General features: G+C 39.5%; 2 protein-coding genes across 4 annotated transcripts in view; one reads left to right on the top strand and one right to left on the bottom strand.

Annotated features, from left to right (window-relative positions):
* Window positions 1-426: 426 nt before the first annotated feature.
* Window positions 427-6,439, bottom strand: ky (kyphoscoliosis peptidase). The gene is made up of 7 exons (XM_040042324.1): window positions 6,343-6,439; window positions 4,909-5,510; window positions 4,466-4,580; window positions 4,201-4,318; window positions 3,852-4,043; window positions 3,476-3,666; window positions 427-3,299 (listed from the first exon to the last, which is right to left on the bottom strand). The coding sequence occupies exons 2-7, from the start codon at window positions 5,488-5,490 to the stop codon at window positions 1,972-1,974; spliced, it is 2,526 nt and encodes an 841-aa protein (XP_039898258.1). The 5' UTR covers window positions 5,491-5,510; window positions 6,343-6,439; the 3' UTR covers window positions 427-1,971.
* A 4,846-nt stretch (window positions 6,440-11,285) lies between these two features.
* slc4a11 (solute carrier family 4 member 11) overlaps window positions 11,286-25,203 on the top strand; it is a 105,472-nt gene continuing 91,554 nt past the window's right edge. For 2 of the 3 annotated variants that reach the window (XM_040042322.1, XM_040042321.1), the window contains exon 1: window positions 11,287-11,524. Coding sequence is in view for 2 of the 3 variants with exons in the window: in XM_040042321.1 (XP_039898255.1) it covers window positions 11,464-11,524 (61 nt within the window). In the remaining variant the exon portion in view is untranslated. Of the gene's footprint in view, window positions 11,525-25,203 lie in introns of all 3 variants that reach the window. The other variant, XM_040042319.1, reaches the window with a different exon arrangement.

Raw genomic sequence — 25,203 nt, 5'->3', positions numbered from 1 at the left:
GTATTTTTACCGAGGAGCTGAACTGAGGCTATTTGTGGCCTATTATGAGGGCCACATGTAAACACTCATCGCTCTTGCTGGTGTCTGCCAAAGCCTGCTGAGTGGGTCCAGGTCTCTACAACAATGGACCACTGTGCTAGATGTTTTCAACTTTACAAAGTGAAATTCTATGGAATTTATTTTTGTTTGTACTTTAAGGCCAGTAAAGTAATAGCTGTCTTAATTTAGAACTCCTGTGAAGCAAATCTTCACAATAAATCTTGAGAACTTGTGACAGGTATTCCAGAAGCTACCAGATAAATCCGTGTAAGTAAAACAATTGTAAAACGACCATTGACAGGCCTTTGTTGCATAATTAACATAATTTGGAGACTTAAATTGCAACGTTGCGTGACTGTGACTGCAGAAAACAAAAGACATACCATCATCACTGTATATATTTATTGCACAGTTTTTGACAACCGTCATTTCATAATGCAGTTTTGTTTCTCATAACAACAATAATAATACACACAGCTCTCTTGATCAGTTTAATATCACGGCTGAGCACCACAGCTGAGCACCATTGTCAAGCTTGAAGGTTTGCTGGTGATGAATACTGCCTGCATCAAATAATAGCTTTCAAATAAAAATGTCATGTTGGTTTGCGATTGTATTTATAATACTACGCTGCTGCAATGCTTATACAGTTGCAAGAACATAATTTAAGATCAATTCTTATAGAGTTACAGGAAAGAGAAAGAAAAGCTTGCAAACCTTTTGAACTGTTTTTTTTTTTTTTCTGCATAAATATAGCCAAAAACATTTTTAGACTTGGAAATCTGAAAACTAGATGGCGAAAACCCACTTTTAGCTCATTCGACTGCAATATTTGGTAAGTTTCCCTGCTTGGGTCGCTCTTTTTTTTTTTTTTAATTATTTCTGTTAAAGTTAAAAAATTTTGATTGAAAATATGTTTTTGTTCTTCTTCTACTGTTAGATACTTTTGATATTGTTTTGCTGAATAGCTGATTATCTCTGTGTTGTTGGGTTGTTGTTGTTTTTTAAAAATCAACAATCAAGAGTTCATTGTAGCTTTAATCAAGAACTGTCCTGATCCAGATGCAGCAAGGAGTCGCATGACACTACCACCACCATGTTTCACAGATGGAAAAGGTTCTGTCCAAACACAATGCTTCTCATTTAAAATATTTAAATGACTAAACTGCTTATCCAACTTAGTGCAAAGGGCACCAAGGCCTGTACAGCACCATTGTGCTTTTTGGAGAACAGTAGCTTTCTACTTGCCCATCTTGCACACCATTTTTTCAATGTGTTCTTGGTGAAATGATTGAGATGAGCAACATGACCATTAGCCATTGTGAGAGAGTCTTTCTGTCACTAAGGAGCTACCCAGGGTCCCACTGGGGCCTCACAAGCTATCACAGCTTTCATTCTTGGAGTGCAGGTAAACCTCTCCTCTAAAGGGTTGTTGAACATTGTTGTTGAATCTGCCTTTGGCATACTCTGAATTATAATTTGTGGTTTGAGTCACTTCCCTAAATATGTTTAGTGAAAGTCAGTTATTAACAGATCAGTGTCTCCAGTTACTCTTGATTTTACCATTACATTTACTGCTAATCCTAGAGGGTTACATACTTCTGCCGCTCACAGATATGCACTATTTGACCATTTCTCCCAATAACCAAATGACCAAGTCTAATTTTTATTCCATGCTATTTATTTAATTTTGTTCTTTTTTGTCTACTTTCAAGACTTGTGCATGCACTTAAATAAATATCTTCAGAAATGTAGAAAATCTCCAGTGTTGTACCTGTTACTGTATGCTTCATTTTGACAAGCTTTAACATACCGCCATCTGCACTTTGTTAATACAGATGAACATAGAAGATCTGAGCTCACAGTTTGAATTATTTGCAAGTATTCTGAGTGCGATTTGCTTCGGTATCCCCACACCCCCCCATTTTGATTTCACACTTCTTTGTCCTGCTGCTTGATGTCAAAGGTCATCAAAACAGCCATGTCACTGGAGTCCCCCAAGGAGGCAGCCAGTTTTAGTACCTGAAGAGCATTTCCACTGAAAACGTCACCCTCCCAGATTCTGCTTTTATTAAGTTTCAGGTCAGTCCGTGTCTCTCCCACCACGCTTACCCTCTGGATCCCTGGAACCCGTACCCTGAAGCGAACCCATGAGGCAGGCTCCAGCAGGCCCACACGAGGCTCAAAGAGAACGCAGCCTTTGCTCCAGGCAGAATAGACACAAGGGAAAGGGATCCCTGGCTGATCGCAGATGTTCCTTAGGATAAAGTCACACATGGGGTTAAAATCTCCACCAGGGGTTATCCTAGCGTAGAGGCCCAGCCGGTATACCCCAGTATCAGGCAGGCTGATGCTCACTGTCACTTTTGTGTCTGTGTATGTGCAGAACAAGTAGCGGGAAAGTGGAAAAGCTGCTGATTTGTTCTCTTCTTTGCTGAGCACAGTGTGAAGCTCAAGGTCGCGATGGTTGTGGAAGGTGATGTTGCATTTGCCTTGCTGGGTAACCACCACTGCTGTTGTATGACTGAATTTGGACAGTCCCGCCTCTGACGTCCGGGTCCCTGGGCCACATGCTGAGCCCAGGTTAGGAGGGAAGAGCTCATGAGGACTAACCACCTTCCCTCTGCAGTGCAACAGGAAGTTTGCAGTGTTCTGGAACTTGACTTCCGTTTTCTCATAATCCCGCACAAACACCGACAGCCGGTAGAAGCCATGTAAAGGGCAGAGGACGTGGCACGTCAGGGTGTCTGGTTTAATCTGAGTAGCCAGGCAGCGTTTGGCTATGGCAGCATCCATCTCTGGGTGAACCAGTTCGCACAGCATCATCAGAGGCCTGGAGGTCTTCAGCACCAAATCAAAGACACCTTCGTCCACCTCAGCAACCTCGCTGCTCTGGCTGCTGCTTGTGACTCCAAGAGATCCTGCAACTGGCTGCAGCCCCCAAGACAAGAAGGGGTTCTCTGGGATCTCTTCCATCGCTCTGGGGGTAGGACACTCGACTGTGAAGGAGCAAACCCAAACCAGAGGCGTGGCAGCTGCCTCCGGTCTAGCAAACACCTTCACATCGTACATTCCACTTGCGGGTGGCAGGAGTTGCAACTTCATGCTCCGATGGGAGACAGTTAGGATACCGAATGAAGAGTTGATAGACTCTTTCTGCTCTGAAGCACCACAGTGGAGGAGGTCTTGGTGCTGGGTGATCTCATAGGTAAAGGTTGTTGGCTTTGAGAAGCCAAGGGACACACTTGCCTCACCATTATCTGAGCAGAAAATACAAGAGAGGGTTTGTTTTTGTTTTTTTAACGTACTTGAAGATAGATGTTAAAAGTAAATATGAGTGCATTCTTGATTAAAACATAATGACATTCAACAATAAGACTAAACCAAAAAAAAGAAAGCTGACCAGAAGAACAAAACAAAAAAGTTGTCAGGTAACCTGTGACAATGTGACAGTGATGTGGCCGAATCAGCCTAAGCCCCATACTGAAGAAGGCTGAGGTCTTGAAGACCCTTCTCTCAAACTCTTCCAGGGAGATGGGTATGTCTAGGAGCTGCCATTTCTCCTCATCAGGGAAGTGCGAATCGATGAACTCCTCCGGGTCCGTTAGGAAATAGAAATCATCAAACCTTGAAGGAACAGATAGAGACAGCGTGCTGGTTTTAGACTCAACCTGCTGCCTGTCATGGGATTATTCGAATAAGCAGCTGTTAAACTTCAGTCATTATTGTCGTACCACCGTGTCATTGTAGTATTGTTTGCAGCAACCTAACCGCTAAATAGTGAATGTGTTGAAATCATTTCCTTTTCACACCTTTTCACAAAGCTTTCATGTTCCATATCTACTCGTCCCGCTCCCCAGCAGGCATCCAATAGGAACCACTGTCCTCCCAGAAGCACAGCGTTCCACAGGTGATCAGATTTCACATGCTTCAGGCTTTGGCCCTGGCGGTATCCTATGCCCTTACTGTGGCCCGGCACTTCTTGGCACTCGATGCCCACCTCTCTGTAAACACAAACCAAACAACATGCTCATGGCTTTTTGTTTTTATATCGCATGTCCTCAAACTCGAGTTCATAAACTCAGAAGGCCTTTAATACAGCAGTTAATAAACTGGCAATCACAAATCAACAACAGCTGTTTTCGGAGGTGTTGTGTTTACCTGCACATCTCCGTACAAAGGTTGGAGTAGCTGCAGCAAACACCGCGGCCAGCCGCAATCACCTCCTCTGGTGAACTCAGCTTCTCCGAGTGGCCAAGGTACCCGCTCACATCATACTCTGTGAAAGCAACCTTCCTTTTATTCACAGTAGGATGGATGACACCTGTATGAGTGAATGCTGCTGAACATAGATGGATTCGCCACCTTAAACTCAAAAATATGTCTCATTAGCTAAACCTAGTGGGCTTGTGTGGGCTGTAGTTACCGATGTTGTTGCACAGCCAGACCCAGATGGCACGAAGTTTCTCCAGCTCAGTTCTGGCTTCCTTTGTGATGCTTTGTACAATTGTTTTCACATTGTACACGCACTTTTCTTTCAGCTCCAAAACAAACACAACGATATGCACTGTTAGAACTCACAGCTTTTTAAAGGTAACTAACATAGGCAAAGATGGACTCACAAACTTTCATGGAGTTGGAATGACTTAACTCCTTATAGTTTTACAGCTTTGTGTCCCTGTGTCTCTCTAGTGTTGAACTAACCAAATACTGAAACTGACTGAACTGCAGTTCTGTTCATCTTGGCATATGGAAAGTGTTCTAGTGTGACTCACTGCTGAAGCTAAAGCACTAAGATTAAGCACTAAATGGCAGATAGATTTGCAGACACTTAAAAAACACACACACACACACAAAAGTACTTCTGACCTCTGCTCCAGCCCTCACAGCATGTGAGTCAACCCTGTGGAACACGTCTGAGCTGGTGAAGAGGTCCTTTCTGTGCTTTCTCGTCACTGTTACTGAAGCACACGCTCTCGGCCTCTGTCCCAGCTGTGCTTTTTGCTGCAAGTGTCTTGGTTCATCTGCCTCCTTCCTCACAGCACTCTTTTTCACCACCGTGATGGTTCTAGCCGCACTCTCAGACGACAGTTGTCTCTTTGCAGCGGGACGCTGGTCCTCGCTCTCCACTATCAGTTTCTCAAACACACACTGCCTGGAGAGCACAGTACTCTTGGAGGCTTCACCACAGACCAGGACCTGTGCTGCTGCCACATCTTGTCCAGGAGGAAGCTCTGGTAGACTCTCCTGTGCCTGCTTCTCATTGTGTGCCTGAGCTCCTATAACCCTAACTGAGCTCGGATTGCTTAAAACAGGATTGTCCTGAAGCTCACGAAGCTCCAGGGTTTTCACCTGTATGCATCCCTTCCGGGTCACATCGTTTTCCTGAGAAAGGTGTGCAGCACGGGCAAACGGGAAAGAAAACTTTTGAATTGCAACTTCAGCGGACATTATGCTGGATGCATGGTATCCTGTCCAGAGACAAGGTGGATAAAATGTAAAATTCAGTTATTATCTGTAAGATATTTTTAGCTTAATCTCATGAGCAGATAGTGACTCAGTATCTTGTTCTGCTTAGAGTGAGACACACAACTGCTGAGGGATCCCTCGTGCGCAAGCTGTTCGGAAGACAGAAGCAGAAAGCTTATTCTATACAGTGCAGTGCGCTGTGTGTAAGACAGAGATGAATTGGCAATTATATCATGTCTATTCATAACCAAATGAATGCAAAAGCTAAACTCATTAATCACTGTCTCAGCTAAAAGCAGAAATAAATCTTTCGTCATATTACATGACCCCGTAACTTCCTGTACGTGATGAACCTTCACACTGATGGCCGTATTCATCTCTTTAAAATAAGCAACGTATGGGAAAAACTGCTTATTCTTGACAGGGCAGCAGGCTGGCACAGCGGCTGTCCTTCAGCCAGATGACCTGTTTGAAGCCACGTGGCATGTATCTGCCCTGCTCAAGTGTCCCTCACCATGTCCTATCAGCTGTGTGCACTGCGTAGCAGTTAACCCTGACCCCTTCCTGAGGAGCAATTCAAGCAAAGCTTTCAGATGACAGTAAAGCTAGCCCCTATCATGTCAAAGTTAATCCATTGTCCTAAAATAATTAGGTGTGCTCGAGTTTTTAAGAATAGTACTTTTTTTTTTTTTAATAAATAAAAACATGGATGAAAGTAGCTCTCAAAATACTGATTTATGCCTGTTTTACACTTAAAAGGGCAGGAGGGGAAACCCATTCTGTGTAGGCTTAACTGCTCCTACATCCCTATATGTTAGTGAGGCTTATACTCACCCTGAGAGGATTTCAAAAGCCTGCCGGATGTTTGCCGGAGTATCGACCAGAGATGTTTCCACTGTGTGTTCTTTGTGGTCCCCAGTTGCAGGGTGGGAGGCTTATATATTCTCCTATTGGCCTGCCAGGACAGACCCCAGAATAACAGGCCTAAAAATACTACAAAGCAGTTAAGACCAGCCAATAGAGAGAGCCCCAACTGAGAAGTGTGTGACGTCTGTGTGTGTATTTGTAAGCGCTTGTAAAGCTTACAAATGTATGTTTGGATGTGCTTGTGTGTGTTTGGTACGTGCTTTTGCTAATAACACCGCCACCACCGCCGGCATATCTGGACACACAAGTGAGTGTAAATTATTGGACATCTGTGTCAGTCTGTGCATGTGTATCCGTGTAAATTTTGAATGTGCAGGTTTGTACAGTGTTAATGTTTGGATCCATTCCTGCTGAACAGGCAGGTGGAAGGGTTAATGTTTGAGCATGTGCTGATTGTGACAAAGGGGCAGGATTCAGAGAGTTGGCATAAAATAACGTTGACATCAACGTTAAAGACTGCTTCTGGTGCACATAAGCACAAATAGCTGTTTTTTTCACAGTTAAGGAGACAAGGAAAAGGCAACAGCTCCTCAGACAGGTGGGGAAAATATTTTGGAAATATTTCTTATTCACCTTTTAGACAACAGTTGGATAAGATCTGCATCAGCCTTTATCTGTCTGATCGGTTTTGAAGGTAATAGTTTTTCTTCCACTTCTAAATCTTGCTACTCTCCAAGTTATTATCTTCTTTGTATGTGAAAATGATAAGGTGTGATTTAATGTGAGATATTAGACTCATTTGTTGACTCATGAAGTAACTTCCTTGTTTGTTTGTTTTTTCACTTTCAGGACCAAAGGAAACGATTTCAACCAGCAATTTGAACAAAAGTTAAAAGAAAAATTGAAAGAAAAAAAATTACTACATTAAAAAAAAATATGTGTGCAATTGATGTGGGAACACCAGAAAGTCATTAGTGTAACAAAACGTTTCTGCATAAGAGCCAAGAAACACTGTGAGTGCAAAAGTCAGCCAAGACAGCTCACTTTATGTGCAATATTTACTTTTAAAGGAATAGTATTTGTATTTTGTATATATTTATTTCATTTTAAATGCCCATTTAGATGTTTGTTTTTTGGTATTTGTGAACCTATTTTAATATATTGACCCTCTTGGCAGATGTGAAATGTAAAAGTGAAAGGCCAGAAATCAAATGTGACCTGATATTTGGATGCAAACTATAATGTGATTTTTTAAAATCCTCATAAATAATTTCCTTAATGTTGCTTTTATCTAATTTCATAGATAAAAGACTTTCTATGACAATTTGAGTCTAACTGACCTTGAGATCAGAGGTCCAAAGTACTGTGCTCTTTAGCATCCCAGTTTGGAACAATATCCCTATTTCCCATTATGTTTTAAAAACAAACAATGGCAGTAAGAAATATAAAAATGTATTTTTAAGTAGCTCTATATAGGATTGTCACTTTGACCTTCAGATCAACCTATTGACTCTTACACAAAGGTCAAATGTGACATAATATTTTGCCTCTTTATATGATGCTCTCTATATGTTGACAATACTCACCACACTTGTAAGAATTATAGTTTCAATGTTCTAAAGGTTTTTGTATATTTTTGACCTATTAATCACTAAGTTGACCTTGGTAGATGTAAGCCAAATGTTAATGGGTTGTTAACATGACCCTACACTACACCCCTACAAAGTTTTATGAGAACACATTCAAAACTTTTCGAGCTATCATGTTCAGTGGCACGCAGACACCCCAACACTATCAAAAACATGGTGGAGATAAAGCTGAGTGAAGGGGTAAATTGAACTAAAGAAAAGGATGCAGCAGCAAGAGTCAGCCTGCCATGCGTTTTAATAAAAGCGCAGTCCGCGTATCATCTGGTATATACATCATGGACGCTTTGAACTTTTAAGCTAAACCAATTTTGTGCTTTTCAAGTATAGGCTTCAGGCTGTTTTCATGCCAAGGGAGCTGAGAGCATCGAGGTTTTCTCACCTTTTACTTTCAACACAACACTCTGTCATCTTCAGTGCGTTTCGTCTGTGTACATAAACACTGCAGAAAAGGGAAGTGGTCCTTGAACGACGATTGAACCCGCCACAGAAATAAAACGAAAGAAAGAAAGAGAACTTGTTGGATTATCACAGAAACATATCACCCAGCAGATACAGTGTTATATAACACTGCCATATGTTGGTGTTGATATTGATGCGCAGGCAGAGCAAAGGGACCGCCACCTCTGCCAGTGCTGGATCCCGGGCCAGATGACTGGGAAAGTGCAGAGTAATAATGCCATCTGGAACAGCTGTCTGCCAAGGAATCTCTTCCTGGCTTATTAGGGAGAGTGGAGGAGCGGGATTGGGTGCGGTGGGGGTTTCTCTCCACCTCAGAGAGAGGTGAGACGCACTGGTGGGAGAGATGTTTGACGCAGCAGAGAAATGAAGGAAATAACCACAGGCTGAAAACAAAGAGATGTATCCCACTCGCTTTTGGGTGCAGGAGGTTTGTGTGTGATTCTTCTGCAGTGTAATAAACTGTGTGCTTTCAGTCCAAATGGGCATTAATTAACATCTAAAACTTTATTCCGGCTGATACAGCCCTCCCCATAGGTACTGTCTCGAGATCAATGATAGTTTCCACTACACAGAACTTTGAAAGCCCCAAATGGTCTCTGTGATAATACTGAAATTTGAAATTATAACCAAAAAAAACCCCCACACACATAAATGGAGAAATAAACGCCATAAGAAATGTAGTGGATCAAATAACACAAAAGCAGGGGAATTAAAAAGAACACAAATTTGACTTGAAAGTTATGGTACCGCATTGGGGGGTCGTGGGTGTGTGTGCAGCTCAGTTATGACCGCAGGCAAAAAAAAGCTGTTACGATGAGATCTAAGGGACTGACTGGGTTTGTATTCTTCAAACATATCAAACAAATGTTAGCCTTTGCTGTTACGTGATCTAAGAAACTGCGGAAGCCCTCAATAATCAATTCTATAACTAACTCGGTGCCAATCACGGCAATGTGCTCAGTTGTCTTTCTAGTTATTCCACATGTAGCTTTCGACACGTGTTCTGTTTCAGAAGATCAAGAACGAGTGAGAGTGTTGCACCCCGCAGGAGGTGAAGACAAAAATCAGTTGCTATAAATCCCACGTGGACAAGAGACCTCTCTTTTATGCTATTTTTAGACTCTAAAAGACCGATTTAGTCATAGTTGTGGCAAGGCTGTGGTGATGCGGCAGCCAGAGTGACAACCTAAGTCCAATATGACAAAAACAATTTCTAACTTAGGGCTTTAGTTTCTATTGCAAACCCAAGAAAGGGTGTATTATGATGTTCAAACAAACGCTTGATCACAAAAGGTCTCTGTTATGTTCACCTTTGTGAATGTGTTCTAATAAGTGCTTTATATAGCACATCTACCTGAGGGGTATTGACAGGAAATAATTAAAAAACTTTGCAGAGCAATATAACTTACCAGCTGCAGCTAAGAACTCAGAGTACTCAGCTGATAGCAATTCTGCATTTTAACAGCTGGTAAATGTGGTATAAAAACCACATAATCTGGACAGCTGGCTTCTAAAAATAATATTAATAATGAGTCAGTTATGTATTCCAATTTTGTTGTAACAATGTCTAGTTTGAAAAAAATCCAAAAAACATCAATGGGCAATAAGCCCTTCTGTGATAATACCATAGAAGCTATGGTAAACTACTGATACAAATACTGGGGGCAAATCAGTTCTGTGGGTTATACAATTAACCAAAGTCCAGCGTATAACAGCACCGAACAAGAAGCACTCACAGAGCATAAACCTCTGCCAAGGCAGCTCACTCTCTGGGCGTTATTTACTTTTAAGGGAATAATACTGTATTTTCTATATAATCATTTTGTTTCTTTGTTCTTTTTAAGCCTACTTTAATAATTTTCTAGGGCAGTAAAAATCTGATTAGGGCAGCGTGGCAGATGTTTACTTTGATTACACAAACATTATGTTGAAGCAGATAATGGATCAGAGGTACTGATTTGTAAATACCTGGACATGGATTATTTGACCTTCAAGTAGAGGTCAGATTACCAAGGTCACGTAAGGAACTCTATATAACCTTAATATTACTTTGACCTTGAAATCAACATTACTTTGATTACTTTGAAAGTCATAGGTCAAATGTGACATATTTTAAACGGTAGTTTCTATATGTTAATAACACAGACCACACAGACAGAAACCCATGCATGCAAACGCTACCAGAAGCATGACCTAGATGGTATGTGGATTGTTGTTTTTTGGGGGCTTTCTCTCTGTAGGGTCTCTACTTTACAGTATAAACCACCAGGAGGAGACTGTTGTTGTGCTTTGGTGCTATATAAATAAAATTTAACTATTTAGTAAGAGTAATAAGAGTCAGTAAGTAAGTAATCATTACCTACTCTTTTACAAAGTAGATGATTTTCGAGGAAGTTTTCTGTATTTCTGCTCTCTGGCTTGCTATTTTTAAATATAAAATAATACATAATTAGACTGTGATACAAAAATGCTAATAATATTCAGTACGCCCCCCTCCCGCTCCTTATTTTCTATTTATAATTTAGTTTAAAAAAAACAAACAAACTGTCAATCGGTAAAAATGATAAGAGGTTTTACATTATGCAGTTGTCATTTTTCTGCTGTGTAATCGAAACACAGTATAAAATCTAAAATCCGCGCTGTATCAGGGGGCAGCAGGTGTCGCATTCAATGACTGGTTTCAGTAAATTGGAACACTGTAGCCAGTCAGCTTTTTCCCGCTCTGGATAGTTATGTGACAGTCCGCACCGCAGCGCGAGCGGTGGGCGGGGCTGGTGTTCAGGCACTCGGCGGGCGCGTGCGGTCATCAGCACCTGACGACCACCGTTAATTAATTGATGACACTTTCTCTAGTTCTTTAAATGTAGCGACCGGAGAAAACAAAGTCAAACCTTTCGTTATTGCTCGGTTTCTTTATTTTAAAAAGAGGAGGAAGAAGAAAAGAATATATTCTCGACATTTTCTGGAGACCGGGAACATTATGAAAACTGTTAAGGACGATGGAAAGGTGAGGGCGGCGTCAGTGAATCGTTTTACTAAAGGTAAGATGTGGAAATATAAAACTTTTTTGCTAATGTTTTCCCTCACAGGTGACAGTTCACCTTATATAAGGACTGTATTTCTTATTTTAGTCACTTGTTATGCACCGGAGTTAAAAACAAGGCACGCGGATGGCCAACTTAAAGAGTGTGGTACAAGTCTTCATCTTAAACACACTCAGTAATATGTTTTGGCTTCAGTCCTGACAGGTGTGTATGATTAACAATAATAATTGTTTTAATTAAATGAGTCATAACGACTACCTGTACTGTCATTGTAAGACATGGTTTAGGCTGGGGGGGGGAATTATTATATGTGTAAATACAATTGGCTTCCTCAGTTCTCAGCAGAACTCATTGTAAATGGATGGAGTACATGCTGAACACACAAGCAAGGCAAGTACTGTCATTGGCGCCAAAACACATGCAAAGAAGCAGCTTTAAGTCTAACAAAAGCGAAATATGGCGTCTAATATCTGCAACCATAAACACTGATATTTATTTCATTCAGTCTTCAAGAATATAGAACAGCAGAATCAGCCTTACCTTCTACATCATTAAGATTTTAAGCAAGTTCAATGGTGAGGCACACTGATAAGATGATTTAAGTACATTTTAGAGTCATTCACTGATTTTGTGACCTTTTTAAAATTATAACACCATGTGAGAGGTATTATGTTTTTTCTCAAGCTCTGATCCTCCATCCTCCAGCAGAGCATCTGATCTTAAGGGAGTTTGAGGATTTTACACACTTTAGATGTTCCTAAGGCTGTGTTTTTTTTTCAGACAGGGTTCTCAGATGTAGTTGGAGTTGGCTAGCTTTTATAACAACTTTGATCTTAAATTGTGATGTGTCCACTGTTATTGCAACCTTGTCATGCTCCTCTGTGCATGACAAGAAGACTCTCCATCTAGTCTTCTGCTCTTTTCCAGCCATCAGTATGTGTGGTTGGCCAGTGGCAGCTTGTCTGTTTGGAGCTCTTAACATCTTCCCTCTCTTTGCCACCATCCACTGGATATATCCAGTTTGAATGACATTCCAATCTTCTAGCCATTGATCCTGGTGAAATGGATCAATGAGTGGATGTCTTGTTCACTCCTGGCATACAGCCTGACATCATAATTGTACTAGGTGAGACATCATGAATTAAAAATTGACCTAACCTGCTTCAAATTTGGCTGATTTTCACATTTGTCATTTTCTCATGTACTTGTGCACCACTCCCAGCTGATATTGCTCTGTTGTAATACCTCTTAAACTTGTGCATGGGTAGTAGCTTTCAGTGGAAGAGTCTGCCCTGTTCAAGTCCACATGTGATGCTTCAGACTTGGATATAACCCAGAGCATCCTTGTTGTGGCTGAAGAGATCCACAGGGTTGTCTGCGTGAACCTCAGTCATACTGTCAGGGGAAACTGACAGTATGACTGTACCATGCTTCCTCTCTTTGTTGCTATGCTACTTTGTGACCTTGTCCTCTTTTTCACAATTAAATTTGAGTTAAATTGTTGCCATTTTGATATAGTGGAGAAACTTAAGCATTGCAGATAAACATGCATGTGATCAGAAAAGGGTTTCGAGGAAATTAGTTTAAATCAGTGTTGTTTTTCATTTTTATCAGTAGAGTTTCATAAATTATTCCATCTTGTATATGAGATGGTCACTTACCTTTTGAGATTGAACAATGATGACTGTGAACCATGAACAGCATTGTGGACAATGCACTCTGTTAGTACAGATAATGCCTCCCTTGATGTGGCTTCTGCAGTGGCCGTGGACTTTGCCTTCACAGCCGCATTGTGTTCCTGGTGATGGTTATCAGCGTCCTGTTACCCTTGAATAGTAGCAAGCACTCTATCTACGCAGTGTTAAGTTGTAGGTTTCTTGTACTCAGTCCAAGCATTACCTAGGTATACCTAGGTACATTGTGGTCTCTTGAGTAGTTCCTTTGTTATCTATGTAGGGATACATCTATCTGACTGGTTTGTATATCGGTTTGATCCTGACTCAGAAAGTTGGATTGGGTATCAGTGGAAATGGGCTAATCTATGGGACAGATTAATTTGGTAACTCAATGTTTTCCCCAACCTAATGAACTGTAGACTTACATAATGACTGAAACTAGCACCACTGATGAACAATATACTGTGAGGTCAGTTTCTTGATCACTAATATAGAAGTTTTCTTGACCATTGATCAACTACCACTGATGATGATCGAAAATACATAAACAGGGTGTACCTTTAAGACAAATCTGTATACCTAAATCTGCATGATCAACTTGGTCACCTATAACATCTCAAGGTTTCTGGCTACGATCCTCAACCCGTTGGTAGGCAGCTCTAAACACTACATCCAGAACACTTTGGATTTTGTTGAGAAGGTGAGAGATGTCATTATGTAGGCAGATGAAACAATGGTTTTGTACGATGTTACGTCTCTCTTCACTTGTGTTCCAGCCACTGAATCAGTTGAGCTCATTCGTAAGAGGTTGCAGGATGACCCCAAACTCAAAAAAAGGATCACTCTCAGCCCTGCTGGTTCGAGCGGGGAGTCAAAGAGGCCATCCCTAAATCGAGTAAGGGGCCTAAAGATACATCTTTCACCATCTTACAATGCTGTGATTGCAGCCGTTCCCCAACTCTGTGTAACTGGTATTCATGGTAATGATAATTTGCATATAAATAATCCAGAAACGGACCTCACAGCCCATTGTTTGTCAGTGTTGCTAGTTTCATTCATTATGCAAATATACTGTTTATAAAGTTGGGGAACCTGCAGTCAGCTGAGACTGGAGACATTTCTTCCACTGAAAACACTAGACCAGATAGACAGAATCAACTTTTTGGGCCGAGAAAAAGAAAGCAATTTATTTCTGCAACCGGAAAGATGCTGGTAGAAATAAGGGTTGTTTAAGTAGGAATCCTTTTTACGTCAAAGCGACATGGTGGTGGTTGTTCGAACTGGTGCTTCACAGCAGGATTTAAATCCACTGGCAGGATGGGCTCTTCCTGTGTGTTTGTTTGTTCTCTCGTGCTTACATGGGTTCTGTGTGGATACTCTGGCTTCAAACGCTCAGTTTCTTCCTCAGACAGAGAAATAAATCCTATTAATTTAAAAGTGGTGTGAATCGGTCAGTCAGAGCTATAATAAAGTTTGATTGGTAGATCTCTGCATCCAGTGGCTTTGTCTTTGACCCTCTCATCATGGAGTATTAAAAAGATTTCTGGTTGTAGACCTGACACTGGAGAAATTACAGTATACAATTCATATTTATTACTGTCATGAATGTAATCTTGCACATCTTTGCACATTTTTTGTTTCTGATTTGCAAATTTGTCAGTGATGCATAATCTGTTTCCTGTTTGCAAGAGAGATCTCTCTCTTTGAGAGTTTGCATGAGGGCTGTTTAAGAGTGATTACGCTTAACTGCAGCAAATGCTGAGTGTGCTCATTTCAAGTGTACCAAGCCTTTTACGTGTAAAGGAGGAAACGCATGCAATCTGTCAAAACAGTTAGCCAAAGTGCATCACATACTGACAGAGAATACAGTTTTGATCGCCTAGCTTGAGTTCATGACATTTTGCTCCAGGTTTGTTATGCTGGGTTTCCTCTTCAAGCCAGTCACCCTGCTTTTTTCTTCTTCCTTTTTTTTTATTTTTTATTTTTTTTATTAATACATTTTTAGATTAAAAACTACAACAATTAGGCCAGCTAATGACAGCACAAAAATAACAGCTAAAGGCAACTTTTAATGAGTAATCATGTTAAATAATTACCATGTGAAAATTAACCATGATGATGATGATGATGATGATGATAATGATAATAATAGTAACATAAATGGGGAAAGATAAAACTGTTTTTCTATGTGTAGGCTTGCAGTATGTTGAATTTTAGGTCTTCTTTTAGTACTGCAGTTCTTACATCATAAAATCAAGGTGCTTGTAAATGGAACAATTCACAGAAAGACACACAATTAGCCTTTTGAACCCTCCTTTGCCTTATCTTGTAATATTAATTGGCTATTGAAAAACAGAAGCTTTATAGTTGAGAAACCTCTAAGTTCAAAGCATTTATTTAAAAAAAAAAAAAAAAAAAAAAAAAAAAAGGACATTGGTTTGACCTTGAATTTTCCCAAACAATCATTTTTTCCCCCCACATCATCCTGTCTGTATTGTGTAACGGTCTGTTTTTATCAGGATTACCACTTTTTTTTTTTTTTTTTTATTTATATATATATGCTATCCGGCTGGCACTTTCACTCTGAGCTCCTCCCAGACTTGAGTGTGCATACATGCTGTTTTGTTTCCAGTGGGATCTGAGCCTCTCTCTCTGATGCTGTTAACACCATGCTCTACATGTTGACCTGCTCCCGAGAATACACCCATAACCCTGTTAGTACAGTACAGGTCACATTAAGAGGAAAAAAGTGTAGTGTTCACTGAATATTGGTGTTTTGTGGTTGAATATACTACCTATACCCCTTGCCTAATATTTGTTGTGCTGCTAAAACAATTTTAATCGTTGGGGGCTTGTATGAAGGTGTCTGGTTTTACTGGGCCTTGACGGGGGTTCTTTGGGCTGTGGGGTGGGTCCCCTGTTCATCGGGCTTGTTGCATTGCATTTGGTGGTTGCTTGATCAGACTGCGATGTGGAGAGTTTGGAGCAGGAATCTTTGTCCTGCAGGGATGAGGCGTTGTATTTTCATGGGGCTGCTGGAGTGTGCTTGTTTTGCCACAATGTTTGCGTGGGTGGTACGTGTCAAAGTAACATCGATATTCATCCCAGTACTCAAGGTTTTCCAGCGCAATATTGTATTGAAACAAGATTATCAGCTTTATACATGCCCCCTTGTCAGTTCTTTTACTTTCATGGCTGCTTGTCTCTTCTGATAATCTTAAACAGCTGTGGTTATTCTAGGCTTCTAGGAGCAGGACAGCTTTATGGCAGTTTTTATCTATGTAATAAATTTTCTTTATTTTTGTATTTAATTCATTGAATTAGCCAGGAGGAAGCCTTTATCCTTTTTCTTAACAAAATTATTTAAAGACTGTGCATACCATGACAAAATTTTATTAGTCTTACATTTTAGTTCCCTTCACTGTCACATAGATGTCTGATTTAGGAAAGATGTAAAATACTGTTTGCTTTTTGTAAATATTCTGGACTACATTAAAAACATATTTTCAAAATTAACAACTGAATATTGGTCAGTAACTATTAATGCCCTTGGATGGATGCAGAATTTAATAATTTCTCTCTAAAAATATAAAGTAACAAACATTATTTGAACTATTATCTATTATCTGAGGGCCTAAAACTCTTTCTCCATCTTCAAGCTGACTTCAAATTAGGTCAGTGGTGTATTCATGGACGCACAGGAATTTGGTCAACAGTGTTAATTGTTTGTTAAGTGATATTCATTAGCTGCTGTCTGGCAGAACTGCACTGGAATCAAGTAGCTCCTGGTGAAGCTATTAATCAATCACCTCAGCAAGTGTGGACAGTCGGTTAACTTCCAGCTCCCTCAGCTGCCTTTGGAAGCCCTTTATTTGTCAGGTTAATTAGGCACATTATTGTGTGGGGGTTAAATTGATATAGACTTGTTTAAAATGTTTAGGCTACAAATACGTAACTGCATGAAGGACATCAGGAGGCTATGAAACCTGTAACTGAGAAATTATAGTGATCAGCAACTAGCAGTTCATCTTTGTTGTTTTCATTAGTTTTTTATTTTTTTTATTTTTATTTTTTTATTGTTTATACTACATACATGTAATGTCAAAGGAATAGCCATAATTGTTTAGCTTTAGCAGGTAACCGCGTTTGTTCAGTGGGTTGCATTCACTGTAGGTTTGTTAATACATGCATGATTAGAGCCACACTCTCTGTGGGACCTTCTGATGGCATTGCATGGGCCAGCTGTGCCAGCTGAAACCTCCTTATACAGCCTTAAATATCATGTGATAAGGACACATTGTAGTATAACCTGTCTGTAAAAGAAAAATTTCTGTCTTTTGTATCTCTGTATTAGGGCTGTTCGATATAACGATATATATGTTATTTATATCGTTATCGGGACAATAGATGTCTTATATCGGGATATGAGATTTTGGTCATATCGCACAGCCCTACTCTGTATGTTAAGAGGTTGAAACTTTAGCAATGCTTCTGAATAACCACTTTATTACATGACCAATGTATTTCAGGCTGTAGCCTTCATTAGGCTCATCAAAAAATATATTGCAGTGTAGACGTTTGTGTGGAAAAAATGTTTCTAGTAGAGAAAAACATAGAAACCAATCATATACCGTATTTACCGCACTATAAGGCTCACCAGATTATAAGGCGCACTGTTGAAGACTGGCTCTGTTTTCATACATAAGGCGCATCATATTATAAGACGCATTAAGACAAACAAAAAATAACTCGACCTTTATTAAGCTCATTCACAGTAACTCTTAACACTGTTAAGCTGTAACACATTAAATATTGAAAAATACACACTTTTTCCAGTACGGTACATTCAACTTCCACAATTCCCTCAAACTCTTCACCTTCCGTGTCCAAGTTACGGTAAACAGCTGGGCAATTTCGGCATCAAGCATGCCCGGATCCCTCTCACACCGGATTAAAAGGCGTTTAAAGTGCATTCAGCAGAATAAAACAATCGGATGAGTTAAAATTTAACCAACTCATTCACAGTAACTATTAACATTGTTGAGCTGTTAAACATCAAATATTGAACAATACACTTACATTTCCAGTACATTCAACTTCCACAAATCCATCAAACTCTTCACCTTCAGTGTCTGAGTTAAACAGCTGGGCAATTTCGGCATCAAGCATGCCCGGATCCCTCTCATCATTATCCGAATCAGTCTCGTTGCTGTTACTTAGCTGTTCAGTGATTATTCCAGCCTTCGTGAAAGCTCGGACGACACTTGAGACTGATACCTTAGCCCAAGCAGCCACGATCCATTGGCAGATACGTGCTGAAAATGGCCAACTTTTCTTTGTAATCGTTTGGCAGTTGCTGTGAGACAGTAGTTCTTGTGCGGATTGAGAGATTATGCCTTTTCATAAAACGGAAGCACCAAGAATGTCCCCCTCGAAAGTCGTTGATCTGCATGTCACGTGCTACCGCTGTTGCCTTGAGTCGAATAGAGATTGTAGAGACACTTCTACCTGCTGTTCTCTGTTCAATAACCCACTGTTCAATTTTGTCCTCTAACTGCGGCCATCGCGCCTTGTTCCCTCGGAAACTCCTTTTGGTCTTCTTTACTTATTTTAGGTCATCTTTTTGCTTCCTCCACTTGCGCACCATGGACTCATTAATGCTGAATTGTCTGGCAGCTGCTCTATTTCCATTCTCTTCTGCATAACTAATTGCTCGAAGTTTAAAATCAGCTTCGTAAGCGTGTCTCTTCGCGGGTGCCATTTTGGAGTCGTTATACACACACAACACGGTAATGTTGTGTTGAAGCACAGTACGTATTACTCCGCGAGGCTCCTGGCAACAGTAACCGTAATGCTCCAAAAAGTGGCACTAAAAATCTTTTTTTGACAGATTTTTGAGCATAGTGTGCCACATAAAACCGGTTCGAGGTCAGTAAGCACAAACCAAAATTCATACATAAGGCGCACCAGATTATAAGGTGCACTGTCGATTTTTGTGAAGATTTAAGGATTTTACGTGCGCCTTATAGTGCGGTAAATACGGTACATCCAGTATACATATCCACCAATAGATTACCAACAAGGGATTGGCTGAGCATATGTTGAACAAGGTAATATATTTACTTTATATATTAGACAATTATATAATAAGTGGAATGTCTGGAAATGGACTGCTGATTGACAGTCCATTTAAAAAAAAAAAAAAAAAAAAAGTATGATTTTAAATATACTGTAGTTAACTATTTTTCTAAAATGTAAGCAAACATACAACAGGACATGGATGAAACTGCTTTCCACAGGATTTCAACAGTCTGGACCACTTAAACACTCAACTGCAGCTGCTACTTAATGATTTTGGAAATATAATTTGGTCATCACATGTATAGTGATGAACATGAGTATAATTGCAGAAAATATCAGTAATTTTGATAATTAATCATTTGTTTGAATTCCGGCGAAACAGTATAGATATTATTTACTATTTTTTTGGACATTTTATACATTTTAAAAGTAAAAGAAATCTGTTGACAGATCGGTTAATTAAAAATTTGGTACCAAATGACTTACAGTTATACCGCTGAAATTTTTAGCTCTTCTGCCAAATTCAGCACAGTCTTACCAGACATATTGGTATAACAAACTTTATGTGGCTATTGCAGAAACATAATTCTTGTATAAGCTCACAAAAAATAATTATATTCTAATTATATTATCACTGAAAACTATACAGATTTTAAATATACAATTGTGAGTATTAATAAACAGTTTTAAAACTATGATGATTGTATTGTACAGTATGATTGTTTAAGTTTGGAGCAGGGTTGTCACCATATTAGAATTTCACACTCAATATTGATACCTATAAAAATGCTTGATACCCAATGCCATTTTCAATACTACATGTCTCTTGACAAAATTAAGAGGAGTGTCCTTTTTTTTTTTTTTTTTTTTTTTTTTTAAATAAAGATTTTAACATAATGGTAATTTCAATATACAACTCACGTGGCTACAGGGTAATTGCTAATAGTTAAAGAGCTAACATTAAGGTGCGCACCAGCCCGGTTAACATTTGAACCCTCGATGTTGAAGATAAGTGTTAGAAATTGATTTACCTTGGCTGCAATCCTAGTCAGAATGCACGCACATGATGGAGAGCATTTATTTTGTTTGAATATCTTTGTGTGTCTGTCTGTAGTTTCAAAACAGACACAATTTGTTATTGTCCATGTCTGCGGCCCTTGGCCAGCATATGGAAACAGACAATGTAAGGCAGCAGCCAAGAGGAAAGGAAATCCCACCCAGTGTTTGTCCACTAACTGCGTCTTTGCTGTCTTCCTGCTTGGAGCACAATGCAACAAGGTGCCCTTTGCGGTTTATTGTAGCGTTTTAATGTGCTCTGTAGGTGCACAGAATTTTAAAGCTTGCTGCAGAGTGACTTTTTTTCTCTCTCGCTGAAGTCTTTCAGGACAAGCAAAGGGAAGGGCTTCATTTCAAAATGAGACAGTTTAATTTATTTTGATATTGTGACATGCAGTCTTGCAAAATATTAATAGCACAAAGTAGGAGACTGTTGTTCAGCTGATAAAATGAAGCAATTTTGCAAACTGGATCTTGAATCATGAGTATGATGCAATTATATATTCCTACCCCCCCAAAATAGCTTTGACACATTCTTTAAGCACATATCACATTCAGCACATATACTCTTTTGTCATTTTGGCTTTAGGATGGGGTGAAATATGACTCACCCAACCACTAGTAATGTTCAGGGAATATTATGACTCACATGACTGCATTAGTATTTTATTCCCTTTATAATATGCAAATAAATTTGTTGGATTTTCTTTTAAAGAGTGGTTTAAAGTGAGGCAGGACAATCCATGCTGCTGATTTGACCATTTACCTCACTTACTTCAAAGTTAAAAAGTGTGTGTGTCAGCATTGCTTCCCCATAAGGGCTTTTGGAAATATAAAGACAAAAACATTTCCTGTGTGTGTGCGTGCTTGGGTACAGAGTATCACAGTGAAGAGGGAAATATGTAGGGGAAATTTGGAGTTAAAGGGCACCTCTACAGTCTTCTGTTCAGTGTTGCTTCTCCTCTCTGCACATTTGTGCATCTGGATCAGACAATACTTCATTTGTTACAGGCAAATGCTGTACAGGATACTGCACATAAATACATGTATTCCTTCTTATTGATTTTAAACATTTTAAAATACAAACAGCGTCTGAGAAAACACTGCAGAATAGAAATATATTTAGAAAACTGACAAAAGTAATGTTTTTTTTTTCAGCCTCTACAGTTTCCAGCAGAGGGCAGTGTGTATGTGCTCCTGTATCACTAGGAAATCGTTTTTAATATAAAAATAAGAAAATAATAGTCATATAATTGTCACTGTGCATTTATTCACACATGAAAAAGACTCTGTATGCTGCCTGCAATATCCAAATCATACTCAAGCATTTAAGGAAAAATGTATCTTGTACCTTTCCTTTTTTTTTTTTAAAAAAAGGTTGTGATGTATCAGCTTTCTTTTCTTTCTTTGTTGATGATATTTTCTTTTGGTCAGTAGTATGAATATTAATATAAATATTATGAGTGAAGGGGTTACAGGCTTGCTGGTTTAATCACTTCAGCCACTGCGAAGGTCTATGTAGTGAAAATCAATAGGAAACGCTTACCTTTGAGCAGAAGAGACCATTGCATACAGGAGACTGTGGCTGCAAGCAAAACTGTGTGTGTGTGTGTGTGTGTGTGTGTGTGTGTGTGTGTGTGTGTGTGTGTGTGTGTGTGTGTGTGTGTGTGTGTGTGTGTGTGTGTGTGTGTGTGTGTGTGTGTGTGTGTGTGTGTGTGTGTGTGTGTGTGTGTGTGTGTGTGTGTGTGTGTGTGTGTGTGTGTGTGTGTGTGTGTGTGTGTGTGTGTGTGTGTGTGTGTGTGTGTGTGTGTGTGGCCAGCCTTCTTCAATTCAATGAGTCGAAACATTCCCTCTGTGCTTGTTGCACTACACTTGTTATTTTACAATCTTGTCAGTTATGTCATTCAGGTTTCCAGGACAGCTTACATTAATGGTGGAGGGAAGGGATTTGTTGCTGCTCAAAGTGCCTGGGTGAAGGCTATTATTGGGCTGATTCAGTCTCGCTGATGGCTACCCAGCATTCATTAGTTAATCACTTTTGTGGTGATCATTTTGACAATATGAGTAATCAAGAGGTATAATGGAGTCAGATAATAATGTCAGTATTGTCTCATGTACTGTGATTATGTCTAGATTTATTATGTATTAGGTTAAGGTATTATAAAGTTATATACTGACTTGAATACACTCAGAATACCTCATCTAGTACCTCTTTAAAATTGAGTGAGTTTTAAAAATTCTTCTTCTTCTTCTCCTTCACCACATTCTTAAAAAGAGTACACTGTTCATTAGAATGTGACTTGACAGCCAACTATTTTCTCCGGTGTGCATTGCTAGTAATGGCTAATGTAGCCTTAGCCCGCTATCTTACATGAAGGTCCACAGCCCCAGATACTGAAGTATCCTTGCATTTAGCAGTTTGCATAATCTTGCACCACTTAATGTCTGATCATCAAAACAATTTGTTGAAGATGTCATGCTGGCAACCTGCCGACCGCACCAAGAATACCTTTTGGTAATTCAAAAATATTTTTCCTTTGAAATAGTAAATGGTCTCCAACTCTATTGTAGAGTGTAAGAGTTGTGAGGCCAGAGAAAGTACTGCAATTATCTAAAAAAAAATGTAAAAAAACATACAGAGACACAGGAAATGTAACTTACTTGCAGTAGGGCTCTGCACCATGTTATTTATTTAGTTATTTATGTAAAGGTGTCATTTGCAGTGGGATTGTCAGTCCCGATCAAAAGTTTAAGACCACTTGAAAAATGGCAAAAAATCATATTTTGCATGGTTGGATCTTAACAAGGTTCCAAGTAGAGCTTCAACATGCAACGAGAAGAAATAGGAGTGAGACAAACATATTTTGAACATGGAATTTATTGAAAAGAGCACTTGAACTGAAACAGGCTGTTTGACAGCTGATCAAAAGTTGAGGACCCCGTGCCTTTAAAAGGCCAAATCTGTGCAAAAATGTGGATTCATGGTCTTTTTCAGTCAGGTAGTCACGCTGTCATGAAGTTCTGATGGCAAAAAAAGGTTCCCTTTTTGAACGTGGTCAGGTTGTTGAATTGCATAATCAGGGTCTCTCGCAGCACGCCATCACTGATGAGGTAGGACAGTGATTTGGAATTTCTTAAATGATCCTGAGGGTTATGGAACAGAAAAGTCAAGAGAAAGACCCAAAAATATTTCACCAGCACTGAACCAGAGGATCCAATTGGTTATCCATCAAACTGGTCGATCCTCGACCCAAATTAAGGCCATTACTGGTGCCGACTTTAGCCCCATAACCATCGGGCAGCATCTGAGACTAACAACAAAAAACGTCTTCAAAGGCCTCGTCTCCTTGAACACCACAGAACTGACCGTTTGGACAAGAGAGCACCAAACACGGGACATTGAAAGGTGGAAGAAAGTTTTATTCTCTGATGAGAAAGTTTTTAACCTTGATGGTCCTGATGGTTTCCAACATTACTGACAAGCAGGGCCCACCTGAGATGTTTTCTACGTGCCACAGTGGAGGGGGCACCATAATGGTCTGGGGTGCTTTTTCCTTCAGTGGAACAATGGAGCTTCAGGAGGTGCAGGGGCGTCAAATGTCCGCTGGCTATGTCCAGATGTTGCAGAGAGCATCCCTCATGACTGAGGGCCCTCGTCAGTGTGGTAATGACTGGGCTTTTCAACAGGACAACGCTACAGTACACAAAGCTCGCAGGACAATGGACTTCTTCCAGAAGAATAACATAGAAACACTCTTTTGGACCCCCCCCCCCCCCCTGTGTGTTCCCCTGATCTAAATCCAATTGAGTACCTTTGGGGATAGATGGCAAGGGAAGTTTACAAAAATAGACAACAGTTTCAGACAGTAGATGCCCTTCATGTGACCGTCTTCACCACTTGGAGAAATGTTGCCACTTGCATCAAACATGCCTCAATGAATTTTTGAACAGATCAACAATAACGGTGGAGCTACTCATTACTGAGTTCATGTTTGGATTTTTGATTTATGTTTTTGGGGGTTACAGTTTTTTGGGGGGTGTTTTGTTTTGGGGGTTTTTTTAGGGTTTTTTTGCATTTGCCTGTTAAATTTTTATGTAACTTTAATGCACATTTTTTTAAAAAAAAACAAAAAAACAAACAAAACAAAAAAAAAACCAGCTGCTTGTTTAAGTGAAAATACAGTGATGTTCTGTTTGTTTTTTTGTTTTTTTGCACTAATAAAGTTGTGGAGTTGTAAAGTGTTTTGTCTGGTGTCAGTTATATCGTCAGTTATATTGTTATCGCAAATTTTCAAATGTATATCGTGATAAATATTTTTGGTCATATCGCCCTGCTCTATAGAAGACTACTGTGGCTATAGAGTGATTAGGAACAGTTAAACAGCTAACACTGTTTGCACCAGGCAGTTTAGCCTTTATGATAATTGTTTACTGTGTTAATTTTGCTGAAATTGGAGCTTTACTGACGCATTAGTAATTTTTAGTGTCTGAGTGTTTTGTTTTTGATTTTTGCCTTTCTGCAATCTTACTATACAGACCCTGTAAAGGTCTTTGAATGTTGAAGTGACAAAGCATGTGACACATAAATATTTTTGTCACTACCAAAACTTTTATCTTTTGTGTGATTCAATAAGTAGGCAGTATATTCATTTTCACTTGAGGACAAATTGGTAGTGCTTGCATTTACAGTGCTTACAATGTTTGGTTTCGATGTGTTTTTAAGAGTTCAGCTTTATTAGCCAGTATAAAACATTTTCTAGAGGTTTAATCAAAAACAAATCATATAGATGAAGTTGGAATACATTTGGAAAAAATTGACATTACAATAATTGTGTTTTCTCCTATCTATAGACTGACAGACAG

Source organism: Simochromis diagramma, unplaced genomic scaffold (genome assembly GCF_900408965.1).
Source record: "Simochromis diagramma unplaced genomic scaffold, fSimDia1.1 OVJJ01000304.1, whole genome shotgun sequence".
Classification (NCBI taxonomy): domain Eukaryota; kingdom Metazoa; phylum Chordata; class Actinopteri; order Cichliformes; family Cichlidae; genus Simochromis; species Simochromis diagramma.
Note: the sequence above shows the minus strand (reverse complement) of the source record. Positions and strands in the feature narration are given on the sequence as shown.

Bases quoted from the DNA above. Each gene is read 5' to 3' on its own strand.
- ky (XM_040042324.1), bottom strand. From the start codon at position 5,490: ATGTCCGCTGAAGTTGCAATTCAAAAGTTTTCTTTCCCGTTTGCCCGT. The intron at 4,044-4,200 runs GTAAACACAACA...TTGTGTTTACAG, and splicing joins CTTTGTACGGAGATGTGCAG to AGAGGTGGGCATCGAGTGCC. The intron at 3,300-3,475 runs GTTACCTGACAA...TTTTCTGCTCAG, and splicing joins TCACTGTCACATTGTCACAG to ATAATGGTGAGGCAAGTGTG.